At 52.2% G+C, this 13,494-nt stretch overlaps 1 protein-coding gene across 1 annotated transcript in view; it reads left to right on the plus strand.

The window, feature by feature from the left end:
- LOC144791328 (SEC14-like protein 2) overlaps positions 1 to 13,494 on the plus strand; it is a 326,084-nt gene that overhangs the window by 215,968 nt on the left and 96,622 nt on the right. The window contains exon 6 of the mRNA XM_078666003.1: positions 1,042 to 1,137. Coding sequence (XP_078522129.1) covers positions 1,042 to 1,137 — 96 coding nt within the window. The remainder of the gene's footprint in view (positions 1 to 1,041; positions 1,138 to 13,494) is intronic.

Consider the following 13,494-nt stretch of genomic DNA (forward strand, 5'->3'; position numbering starts at 1 on the left):
CACACACCGCGGATCAGCGGCGGACGGACTTGCCGTCCGCTGCTGATCCCACCGCCATCCTAATGTGGCGATGGGTTTCCAAATGTCCGCGGCTGTGAATCCGCATCCTCCAGGCCGGTGGTGGCTTCCGCCGGCCCGGAGGATGCGGATTCACCGCCATCCTAATCGGCCCCTAGGTGCGGTCTGCATCAAGAGGCAATGCAATTTTAAATGACTAGATAAAAAAAAATTAAAAATTTTTAAATTGAAGAATGAACCTTTCCTAAAAGGACCCTCTAGTTAGACAATTTTCAACATTTGTCACAGATCTTTAGACTGTTCCATTCTAACATTACTCCTCTAGTGAGACAGACTCCAAAACTCGACATTATTCCAGACAATGCCTTACAAGTGATATGATAAAAGAAGCTGCATTTGGCTGCTGGTTATATCTCTCCCTGTACACCAAGTTTTCTTGAGCTCGGTTGAGAGGTTGGTTGCGAGGTTGGTTGTATACTAAGACAAAACGAAGACGCAGACTTCGTTGTCGTTCGGAGAGGAGTTTCAGAATCCTCCTGCAAGCAGAATAGTTGTCCTTGAGCGTAGAGTGTCTCAATATGTAATTTGCCCACCGTATTACAAATCCATGCACCAGCCTTTGGGGGCATCTGCTTTGAGAACCTAATTATCTCTCTTCTCCTATCTGTGTACCGTGAATATCTGTACGTATTGCGAATATGGATGCATACACCACTTTGTGCAGGATTTGCACTTGCCACCATAAGAACCCCCATTTAATTATTCAAAATCTTTCCTTGTTTTTCAATCCACAGTGGAGTGTTAAACTTTCTATGGTAGAGCTTTGTACCTAGAGTCTCCAGTGGTCTTCCTAACGTAGTGTTTTTGGATCTCCACACCCTCAAGAGAAGTGTCAAGATGGTGCCTAGTGGAAGCCTGTATTTGGACAGTTTTTGTGTGACATTATTTTTTATGTCTCTTCTAAATGTCTCGTGTAGCTCCTAAACAGCCTATCTAATTTGACATGTGCTCTGTCTCTTGCAGTTCGGTAAACGGAATGAAGACTTTGTGATGATTTATGACCTAGAGGGACTGGGGCTGAAACATCTCTGGATTCCAGCCATTGACACCTACGGAGAGGTGAGAGGAAGCCTGAAAGATGGAAAAACACAGAAAAACTGTAAAAAGATGCTGGTTGTATAGTGCCACTTTCAGGTACGGCCTAGAAACAAGCAGAAGGATTCTGTCTGAAATTCTATAGTAAAGCATTCAGACACTCACAGCTATAACTCTTGAATGATGGTTGTTAGAAACAGGATCTCCGGCTGGCCAAGGCTTGCGCCAGAGTCAGTCAGAGACCACCACTTCCACGTCAGGGCAAGGGAGTCACACACCAAGATAACCCCTGCTCACCCTCTAGGTAACGTGACGCGAGCAGCCAGGCTACACTTGGAGGCTATGTAGGTTAAGTATTTGCGCATGCACCCAGCAACAACCCCCAAGGGCCAGCACAAAGGAAACTCCACACAAGGTTATATAAAAATAGCCTTTGTATTATACCAAAACACATTAGATAAGAACACACATTTTACCATGTGCCAACAGACACGGGCAGAATTTACAGGGGATATGTACAAGACAGGGCCACCCGGATCACTGTCAGGAATCATCACTTTTTAGGGATAGTAATTAGCACATAGAACACTTTGTAGAACCAAATAGAAAATGTAGCACAAATTAGCACACAACCAGTAATTACTGGTAAAGGGTAAGTACCTCCTACGCAACCCTAACCACCTTAGGAAAATATTGAGCAGGGAACCAAGACCTCACTAGCAACACCTGTAATAGGAGAAAAACAACCACCTAAGTATCACCAACATTTAGGGGTATAAGCATAGGAACATTACACATGATGCATTAACATTCAGCGGTGTAGGGAAAGAAAACACATGATGCATCAAAACACATTCAGAGGTGTAAGGAAGGAAACACATGATGCAGAACCTACATTCAGCGGTGTAAAAACAAGGAAAAACACATGATGCATCAAAACACATTCAGAGGTGCAAGGAAGAAAAACACATGATGCGTCAAAACACATTCAGAGGTGCAAGCACAATCAATTGCGCAAAACTCACATTAGCCACAACCTGTGGCAGTCCCTAGGCCCTCTGGCCTGTTGGGGCCAGGACGCCCTGTGTCCCAGTGTCCGGTGGGCCTAAACGTGGCAGTTGCCCACAAAGTGCTGGGCAACTGGCGTAGATAATAAAGGCCAATGCTGGAGCCTCGCAGGCTCTGGCCAAATCTACTGTCCCCCAAAGAGCCTCGCTGGGCTCTACGATACGCAATACTCCTGAGCCTTTCTGGGGCTCTAAACACAATGTGGGCCCTGGAGCCTCGGGGCTCCTAATTAACAAATGCCCCTCAGAGCCTTCTCAGGGCTCTACACAAGAATGGCCGTCATTGGAGCCTCGCTGGGCTCAAAACACGCAATGCCCCTGAGCCTCTCTGGGGCTCGCAACTGAAGAACTGCCCGGGGCCTCTCTGGGCCCGTCACTACCGTTGGAGTCCCTCCCGGGGGACTCGATCTCTACAAGCTGCCCCCGGAGCCCTCGTGGCTCAGTCAAGAAAGAAGGCCAGCTGCGGCGGAGTTAAAGGGGGAGCGGCCCACTGCCTTCCGGGGCCGCTCAAGGAGTATGCACGGGCCCCCACGGGGCCTTTAAAGAACACCGGGGCTCCCCCCCGCCTCGAAACGCCCGCACTCCACTCATCAGACTCTGCTGCGCGGGGGGGGGGGCTCCGACGTCGCGCTGGGTCCCTGCGGCGTCTCCATGCTGCCGGGACTCCTCTCACCGGGCTCTCCCGTCACTCGGGGAGCCAGGCGGACGGCGGTACTTCTCGGCCCACGCAGGAGCGCTGGGTAGGCTCTCGCTGCTCCTGCTTCCTCTGCAACACGGCCCAGAGCGGAGTAGGCTCCCGCCCGGGCTTCCGGCTGTCCTAGTGTCCCGCCCCCGGTCTGCCTGACTTCCGGTTCGGCCGGGCGGCGACGGGGACGATTTCGCGGGGCAATGTCGGGTGGGCACCGGCTTTTTGGCAATAATTAAAAGGAAGCGCTCCTAGCGCTAGGGGGCATAAAAACGGCCGATGAAGGCGGAAATGAGCGGGATGGCAACCGCGCCGCTCGGCCACAACACGGGGTGACAAATGCCGGGTGGGCACCGGCTCTATGCACATAAAGCGCTCCCTAGCGCTAAAGCCTATCACAGCGCTCCCAGGCGCTTTAAAGAAGAGATAAAGCGCTCCCAGGTGCTTAGTGGGCAAAAATAGGCTCCAGCAAAAGGTCCCTCAGCAGAGCAAGGTGGGGGGGGGGCAAGGCTGGGCATGGGGCCAGCTCACTGGGCCTCCAGGCAGGGAGGCAGTCCCAAGTGGCGGTTCCTCCTGGCCTCCAGCAGCAGCAGCCCCCCTCAGATAGGATCCTGGAAGAGAACATTTTCTAAGGGGACACAGCCCCTTCTTATACTAGAAAATCCTTTGTTTCAGGGTGCAGGGTGGGGAAAGAATCAGTCAGCTGATTTTGGAGCACCCTTGATGGCCCAACCACCCCTTTCATTCACTGGGGAGGCTAGGGTCGTTAGACGCACCACAGGGGGTGGAGCCAGCATTGTGTGGGGAAAGCCCAGCCCCATCAGGAACCAGGTGCAGCCCTCCCTCACATCACTCATGCTGATCTCTCCACTCACTCCTGGGCAGACCCATCCAGACTTCCTGGAGCCAGGCTTGCCAGCCATCTCCAGCCAATCATGCTCCAGCACCCTCACTGCACCCACACATCAATGTCTAGAAGTGGCACTTCCCCACTAGACACATACAAGCCGCACATACCATCGCACAGCATTCATTCTCACGAGTTCACACATACCAAACTCGAACCTGCACTCCCCACGCATCAGGAACTAACATGGACACACACATTCCCCATGCATTCCTACGGGAGGGCAGGCCAACCTTACTCCACGCACGCACTTTACTCTGGGACCCAGGGAAAAAGTGCGCCAAGCCAGAAATCATGAACGCCATAAAAAGCAAAAAGTTCAGGGGTTAACCAGCCCAAAAGGCCCGGGTCCATCACAACCCCCTTCCAGCCAAAACGCAGGGTAGACCGATCACCACCGTGATGGGCTTCCCTGCTTTGGGCGATAGAACACGGACACGGGCCCGCCACTGCCGGGACACCGTCCTGTTCCACGCCAATGTGAAACCCTGGGATTCCTTCTAAAACCACCATCTGGAACAACTGGGCTACCCCACTGGTATTCCTAAGCTGTCCGCGGCCAGGACCAGGCCCTGGGCCACCCAGGTGCCACCGGTCCTTGCCTATCCACAGAGTGGCGGGTAGTAACCCCTGGCATATAGTAGCCATTCTCCACTCTTCCTGTCTGCAAGACAGGGCTAGACTGCCACTGGTTCTCCAACCTAGGGTCTACACCCTCAGGCGGACCCGGAGTCTCAGGGAAGGCTCTCCTCCCCCTACCTCTTCTTCTAGGGTTCCTTCACCTCCTGCGAGGGGTACACCTAGAACGCCATTCCAACCCAGGGTTTGACCTCTCAGGTTGCACCGGGGTCAGAGGTGGGCTCTCCCACCCTCTGCACCCCCTTCCAGAGTTCTGCACCCTCCCAACTGGAGAGGTACCCCTGGAAGAAGCACTGGCTAGGACTCTGGTTACAGACGTCCCATCCTTCAGGTCAGGCCGACCCTGAACCTGGCCTCCCAACCTTCGGTCTAAACCCCTAGGTGGGATAATTGCCTGGCACTCCAGGACTTCTGGGGACTCACTCACCATCCCCCTGAGGCTAACACATGACTCATGTGCTGTGTGACTGTCTGTTTGGCACAGATCTCCCATCCCCTGTCCACCTGACAGTGCGGGAAGATCCCCCAGAACAGAAGTGGTGTCACCATGGTCACTAAACAGGAACTTCGCCCAACTGGGTAGTCCCTGACCCACTGGTTCTCCCACTGGGGAACACATCCCCCATTCACTCCTCACTTCGGACTTCTGTGCCCCCCCCAACGGGAGTGGCCCTGCCGGACACTAGAACCACTGGAACACTATTTAAAGATACTCCAGGTTCTCTAGACACTAGGAGATCCCCCTCAAGGGGTCTAACAGGACAGCCTAGGCCCCCAACCTGGTGTTCCCTCAAGAAACCATCCAGGTTCTGAGACTGGGTTTCGGGCACCTGGGAACACTCAGTCCCCCTCTCACTCCTACTCCACTGAGACAAGACGTGCGCCCCTACACCCCTCTCACTACACTGGGACCTAGCTGGGCTACTCTGAGCCTCTTCCACCACACGGGTATGGAAGATACCTGACCCATTACTCTCGGGTTCACTCACCCATGACGTGTCAGAACCTCCGGCACCTTCCCAGCGGTCTGCTTCCTCTGCAAGCTTCCAAGGACTAACATAGTCATCCCTCGACAGGTGTCGGCGTAACTCTGGCACAAAACAACTGAACTGCTGCTCTCTGATAACCAGGTTGAGCAGTCCCTCAAAATCAGGTTCCCCGTGAACCTCTAGCCAATCAAGCAGTGCATCATGACAATCATCCACATAGTCCGCCCAATCCTAGTTAGGCAGTCTCCTACTGCCCCTGAACTTCAATCTGTACATGTCCTCTATGGAACAAGGTACCACTCTTTGGAAACGGGGAATGGCACTTCCCGCACCAAACTCTCTATTGCTGCCACCACTGGATCCAACCCTCCCTAGGGAATCCAGAAAACTATGACTGCGGTCAGGGGATAACCTACCCTCTAGGCCTATCTTCTCCCTGGCCAAGGCCCTCTCAGCCTCTGCAATCCTCTCCTGCACACCCAGCTGCGCTATCTCTCTGGCATGCTCTAACCTGAGCTTCTCCATAGCCAGCTGGTGCTCCCTCTCTTCCCTCCTATCCAACCACTCATCTGGGGACAGGGAAAGGGATGGGGTGCTGCATCTGACACTGGACCCAGCAAGGGACTCCCTATCTATGGGGTCCTCACCATCTGCTGGTGCCCATTCACTGTCATCCTCATCCTCCTCTTCAGACTCTTCAGGGCTCCCCTCAGACCCACCACCCTCATGGCGTGCGGCCCGGGCCCTATCTTTCTCACTGTGCTCACGTTCCCAGTCAGTCTTCTGCCATAGGATCAGGTTATCCCTAAGCTTGGACTGGGTGTCTGACTCATTCACTGGGATGTCTCTCTCCTCACAAAACTGTACCAACTCATGCATACTGTACTTAAACAGACCACAGAGGTTAAAAGAAGATTCCATCTTGGCAGGATGCTCACAGACATGTGCAACACAGGGGACCTAACAGTCTGAGCTGAAGCAAGAGTACACAGTTCAAAGTATTTCAGCAAGCTCCCTACCAAAGAGAACTCACACTAATTTGTCTAGGCAACACACCATTCATCCACACACACCCCCCCCTTGGACCGGTAAGGCAGTTTTTACCACCTCTGATTTCTCAACCTGACTACACGTGACACAGGTACCAAACTCTGGGAGCAGGGCAGGGGACAAATGTACTGGACACTCTTTGGAAAAGAAATACTAGAACTTCAAAGGACAATAATCCCCAACATGTAATTATCTAAAATGCAGAGTTTTGTAGTGTGGCCCGTTGACACTGCGGTACAACGCAAACACAAATCCGGATCCTCACCACCTGCCACCAATGTTAGAAACGGGATCTCCGGCTGGCCAAGGCTTGCGCCAGAGTCAGTCAGAGACCACCACTTCCACGTCAGGGCAAGGGAGTCACACACCAAGATAACCCCTGCTCACCCTCTAGGTAACGTGACACGAGCATCCAGGCTAAACTTGGAGGCTATGTAGGTTAAGTATTTGCGCATGCACCCAGCAACAACCCCCAAGGCCCACCACAAAGGAAACTCCACACAAGGTTATATAAAAATAGCCTTTGTATTATACCAAAACACATTAGATAAGAACACACATTTTACAATGTGCCAACAGGCACGGGCAGAATTTACAGGGGATATGTACAAGACAGGGCCACCTGGACCACTGCCAGGAATCATCACTTTTTAGGAATAGTAATTAGCACATAGAACCATTTGTAGAACCAAATAGAAAATATAGCACAAATTAGCACACAACCAGTAATTACTGGTAAAGGGTAAGTACCTCCTACGCAACCCTAACCACCTTAGGAAAATATTGCGCAGGGAACCAAGACCTCACAAGCAACACCTGTACTAGGAGAAAAACAACCACCTAAGTATCACCAACATTTAGGGGTATAAGCATAGGAACATTACACATGATGCATTAACATTCAGCGGTGTAGGGAAAGAAAACACATGATGCATCAAAACACATTCAGAGGTGTAAGGAAGGAAACACATGATGCAGAACCTACATTCAGCGGTGTAAAAACAAGGAAAAACACATGATGCATCAAAACACATTCAGAGGTGCAAGGAAGGAAAACACATGATGCGTCAAAACACATTCAGAGGTGCCACCCCTACTTAAAAAGACTCCTAACTATCCACCGTCCCAAACGCAATCTGAGGTCCTTGGGCAGTATACTGTTCACTGTCCCTCGTATCTTCAGAGCCAGAATGGGTGGCCGCTCATTCCGCTATCTGGCAGCCACCCACTGGAATAAACTCCCCCTGAATCTGCGGATGGAGCCATCCGAAAGTCGCTTTCGACTTAAACTCAAAACTCACCTCTTCCCCAGTCATTAGTAGAGGGCAGGGTGTGGCTGTATTGTGTTTTGCTGTTTTTATCTGGGCGTTCTCTATGGAACACATCCACAGCGCCGGGACACACTATTTTAAGTGTAACCATGCGCTCTACAAATGATTTTATTATTATTATTTATTATTAAGCACAATCAATTGAGCAAAACTCACATGAGCCACAACCTGTGGCAGTCCCTAGGCCCTCTGGCCTGTTGGGGCTAGGACGCCCTGTGTCCCAGTGTCCGGGGGGCCTAAACGTGGCAGTTGCCCACAAAGTGCTGGGCAACTGGCGTAGATAATAAGGGCCAATGCTGGAGCCTCGCAGGCTCTGGCCAAATCTACTGTCCCCCAAAGAGCCTCGCTGGGCTCTACGATACGCAATACTCCTGAGCCTTTCTGGGGCTCTAAACACAATGTGGGCCCTGGAGCCTCGGGGCTCCTAATTAACAAATGCCCCCCAGAGCCTTCTCAGGGCTCTACACAAGAATGGCCGTCGTTGGAGCCTCGCTGGGCTCAAAACACGCAATGCCCCTGAGCCTCTCTGGGGCTCGCAACTGAAGAACTGCCCGGAGCCTCTCTGGGCCCGTCACTACCGTTGGAGTCCCTCCCGGGGGACTCGATCTCTACAAGCTGCCCCCGGAGCCCTCGTGGCTCAGTCAAGAAAGAAGGCCAGTTGCGGCGGAGTTAAAGGGGGAGCGGCCCGCTGCCTTCCGGGGCCGCTCCAGGAGTATGCACGGGCCCCCACGGGGCCTTTAAAGAACACCGGGGCCCCCCCGCCTCGAGACGCCCGCACTCCACTCACCGGACTCTGCTGCGGGGGGGGCTCCGACGTCGCGCTGGGTCCCTGCGGCGTCTCCCTGCTGCCGGGACTCCTCTCACTGGGCTCTCCCGTCACTCGGGGAGCCAGGCGGACGGCGGTACTTCTCGGCCCAAGCAGGAGCGCGGGGTAGGCTCACGCTGCTCCTGCTTCCTCTGCAACACGGCCCAGAGCGGAGTAGGCTCCCGCCTGGGCTTCCGGCTGTCCTAACGTCCCGCCCCCGGCCTGCCTGACTTCCGGCTCGGCCGGGCGGCGACGGGGACGATTTCGCGGGGCAATGTCGGGTGGGGACCGGCTTTTTGGCAATAATTAAAAGGAAGCGCTCCTAGCGCTAGGGGGCATAAAAACGGCCGATGAAGGCGGAAATGAGCGGGATGGCACCCGCGCCGCTCGGCCACAACACGGGGTGACAAATGCCGGGTGGGCACCGGCTCTATGCACATAAAGCGCTCCCTAGCGCTAAAGCCTATCACAGCGCTCCCAGGTGCTTTAAAGAAGAGATAAAGCGCTCCCAGGTGCTTAGTGGGCAAAAATAGGCTCCAGCAAAAGGTCCCTCAGCAGAGCAAGGTAGGGGGGGGGGCAAGGCTGGGCCAGGGGCCAGCTCACTGGGCCTCCAGGCAGGGAGGCAGTCCCAAGTGGCGGTTCCTCCTGGCCTCCAGCAGCAGCAGCCCCCCTCAGATAGGATCCTGGAAGAGAACATTTTCTAAGGGGACACAGCCCCTTCTTATACTAGAAAATCCTTTGTTTCAGGGTGCAGGGTGGGGGAAGAACCAGTCGCAGCTGGTTTTAGAGCACCCTTGATGGCCCAACCACCCCTTTCATTCACTGGGGAGGCTAGGGTCGTTAGACGCTCCACAGGGGGCGGAGCCAGCATTGTGTGGGGAAAGCCCAGCCCCATCAGGAACCAGGTGCAGCCCTCCCTCACATCACTCATGTGATCTCTCCACTCACTCCTGGGCAGACCCATCCAGACTTCCTGGAGCCAGGCTTGCCAGCCAGCTCCAGCCAATCATGCTCCAGCACCCTCACTGCACCCACACATCAATGTCTAGAAGTGGCACTTCCCCACTAGACACATACAAGCCGCACATACCATCGCGCAGCATTCATTCTCACGAGTTCACACATACCAAACTCGAGCCTGCACTCCCCACGCATCAGGAGCTAACATGGACACACACATTCCCCGTGCATTCCTATGGGAGGGCAGGCCAACCTTACTCCACGCACGCACTTTACTCTGGAACCCAGGGAAAAAGTGCGCCACGCCAGAAATCATGAACGCCATAAAAAGCAAAAAGTTCAGGGGTTAACCAGCCCAAAAGGCCCGGGTCCAACAATGGTGATGCACATAAAATGTGCCTGCCTAGAACTGGCCTTTTCTGAAATATTCAAACCATGGCTGCCATGCTTTGTACTCTATGGTAGCACTCTTGTACACCTGAAGAACTTAAAATGAGTAACAATTTAAGACAGGCACATTTATTTTCATAGATATATATAGGGCTCGGCCCTCTTTTTCTGGAACCACATATACAATAATCCAGTTCTGAAATGGAATACAAGGATACTCTTTGAATGTCCAAATCTAAGGTGGTGAGCTACATGTCATGCAGAATGTGTCAACGTCACAAGAGGGACACTCCTCAACATTCACAATGTGCTGCTATGAAAGACATTTTCTGACAAGCTTCTTACTGCCTATTCTTTTCCTTTTGAATATTCCCCAGGCATCTGACTAGATCCAGAAACTTTGAGCAGTACCACTGTGCGCCGGTATGTGGTGTGCTGTAGCTCCGCACTGATATTGTTCCACTCCAGAAGTAATGCGCAGACCCGCAAAAAGGAGCCACTTGCACACACTGACATCAGTTCCTTTCGCACCACCAGACGTGGATCTAGAGCTGCTACTTGCCTCTTTACGAGCCCTTTATCTAAAAATTTCCAACATGCCTTGCATTATAGCTCCTGAAGCCATTCCCCTTTAGAGCCAGATAAATCTTTGTCCTGAGGAAATCTGAATTTTCAGGGTTATTGACAAGGCTGCAGCAAATCATAAAATTCTGTAAAACCATGCTGCAGCACTTTGGCATATTACTCGGTCTGGCAGGCCTCCATCCTCAACAGATCTGTGAGGGCCTCAACCTGGGACTCAATCGACAGATCCAACCGTTGTGCCGGCTGAACCCGCTACGGGCTCAGCCCTGGCTTTGCTGCCGACTCTGATCCCAGTGCCTTCACCCATGCCAGACCCTGGAGAATAGTTGTAGATGTCAACATTGGGCAATGAAGCTCAACCTGTTGTACTTTTCGACTCAGTTGGCACTGCTTAGACTTGAATTGACCCCATGGCCTGATTCCTTTGGGCCGCAGCCTTTGGGCAACTCATCAGATTCTGATATTTCGCCCCTGCCTCAAGGTAGGGCCCATACCCTTCATACTTTATTTGGAAAGGACACTAACAACGATGCATATTATGCTGGGGATGAATTTGCCCAGCCATACTCCGATGACAATTGGTATAGGAACCTTCATGGTGCTAGTGGAGTGGACACCTTGCCAGACACTGGGCTACTTCGCCTCGGGCTCTGCCATGGAAGAAAGTGCCTCCATTGCCATAGTCATGCAAAGGGGCGGCAGAGGACTTCGACCTACAGTTACCAATATTGAGGTTAAGACTAATGTCCTGTCTGAGATCCTTCAAACTGTGCAGTCAAATACTGAGCCTGTACTTCCTTTTAATGAAGCCTCACAGGTACTCTTCCCAGAACTAGGGAAATACTCTGTTCTGGACCAGTGGCAAAATTATTAACTCAGCATCTCAAGCCAGAGAGGATAGTTGTGCAGGACTCAATGAGCAAGGTCAATACAAGCAATCCCTCGAAGTGTATAGAAACCGTTGGGTGGTGCATGTGTTCATCAATCAGTTTGGTACTACTTTCCGTTAATGCCAGCTGCCTCTTAGGGCATTATAGTCACACCCTTTGGGACTCTGTTGGACATTTCTATCGGTTGTTCCTGGCAACTTGCATCCTGTCCTTACACAGACTATTCAGGATGGCGGTGATGCTGTAAAGGTTACCATGCGCTAGGTTTTGGACACCACAGATTGCATAGGCAGGGCAATTGGCATCAGTGTGGCTCTCAGGAGGCACGCCTGGGTGATGTCCACTGGCTTCTCAAGTGATGTACAGTCCACGTTAATGGACTTGCCTTTTGATTGATATTGCCAATTTGGTGAGATGGCAGACTCGTCCCTTGAACACTTTCAGGATAGTAGAGCCACGGCGCTCTCCTAGGGCCTGTTTGCCTGACATGTCTGCTGCACCAATATTTTCTCCCCCTCCATGGATTCGGGTAGTGGCTTCCAATATCTCCATCAAGTTCAACTTGCCCAGCAAACCCTTCAGCCTTTTTGTCGCAGTAACAGCAGATCACATGGACAACAGGGGAAGTGTGCAGCAGTCTTCTGACCCACCTGTTGCTACAGCCTTAAAATTTTGTTCATCTGCCCGTCAAGGCACACAGCGACCATGTCGGAGGTAGGATCTGGCATTTTCTGACAGGGGCATGCAAAACCTTTGGCCAAGTGGTTCCTACAGATAATCCAGTGGGGTTACACCCTACCATTTCTTTTCACCCCTTTACACCTTCAACCAGGCTCAGAATGGCTGACAAAGGACCATCCATCCCTCTTGCAGCAAGAAGTGCAGGCCCTTCTGACCAATAGAGCCCTTGAGAGGGTGCTGGCATCAGAAGTAGTCTTTTGTTGTTACTCCAGCTACTATTTGGTACCTAAGGATGACCGAGGCATTTGTCCAATCTTTGATTTTATCTCTCTAAACGCCTTCCTGCGAAGGACAATTTCAAGATTCTCACCCTGGCTCACGCCTTGTCTGCCCCTCGACCTTAGAGACTGACTGTAGGACACTTATTTCTATATTTCTATCCTGCAGGCCCACAAGCGCTATCAGTGGTTTACGGTGGGGCAGGAGCATTTTCAGTTTGTTGGGCTCCCTTTTGGCCTCACAAATGCCTCTCAAGTGTTCACTAAAGTGATGGGGGTTGTTGCAGCACACAGTCTGAGATCAGGGTTCCAGTCTTCCCCTACCTTGACATCTGAGTGCTGAAAAAAAGAGGGCTCGCCTCAAGTAGTCATCACCCACCTCTACTACCGCGAACCTCGTAGTTTTGTTGGCGTTTACTGTAAACATGTCATAGTCACCCCTGACTCCTTAACAAACACTCCCCCTCTCCCTTGCAATGGAGAGTCTAATACCTTCGGTCTATGATCCCGATATTTGTTCCTCTGTCCTGCTTCTCAGGGAGGATGACTCTGAGGCTGCTGGGACTGATGTCCTCCTGCATCTTGTTGGTCAAGTACACCAGAAGACATATGCGGGCTCTGCAGTAGGATCTGAAGTCCCAGTGGGCACAGCATTAGGGAATCCTCTAAGATCACAACCAGATTTTGGAGGAGACTGCAAACGTTCTGCTGTGGTGGTTGCTGGACTGCGAGTTGGTCAGCAAAAGATCCCTTACTGTACCCCACCTAGAGCCAGCAGTGGTGCAGATACATCGCTTCTGGGTTGGGGAGGCCACTCGGGAGAGGTGGAGATCAGAGGCAGCTGGTGTCTGGTGGAGTCCAAGTTCCACAACAACCTTCTGGAGCTGTGGGCCCTCCGCTTGGCATTGAAGGTCTTCCTACCAATCATAAAACGGAGGCTGGTGCAGATGCTCACAGACAACACCACTACCATGTGATATTCCATCAAACAGGGCAGGGCGTGGTCATGGACTCTGTGCCAGGAAGCACTACACCTATGAAAATGGCTGGAACACCAGGGTATTTTCTTTGTGGTACACCACCATGCCAGGTAGGATATATTCAACCATGATGCCTATCTTATT

Source organism: Lissotriton helveticus, chromosome 11, assembly GCF_964261635.1.
Source record: "Lissotriton helveticus chromosome 11, aLisHel1.1, whole genome shotgun sequence".
NCBI classification, from domain to species: domain Eukaryota; kingdom Metazoa; phylum Chordata; class Amphibia; order Caudata; family Salamandridae; genus Lissotriton; species Lissotriton helveticus.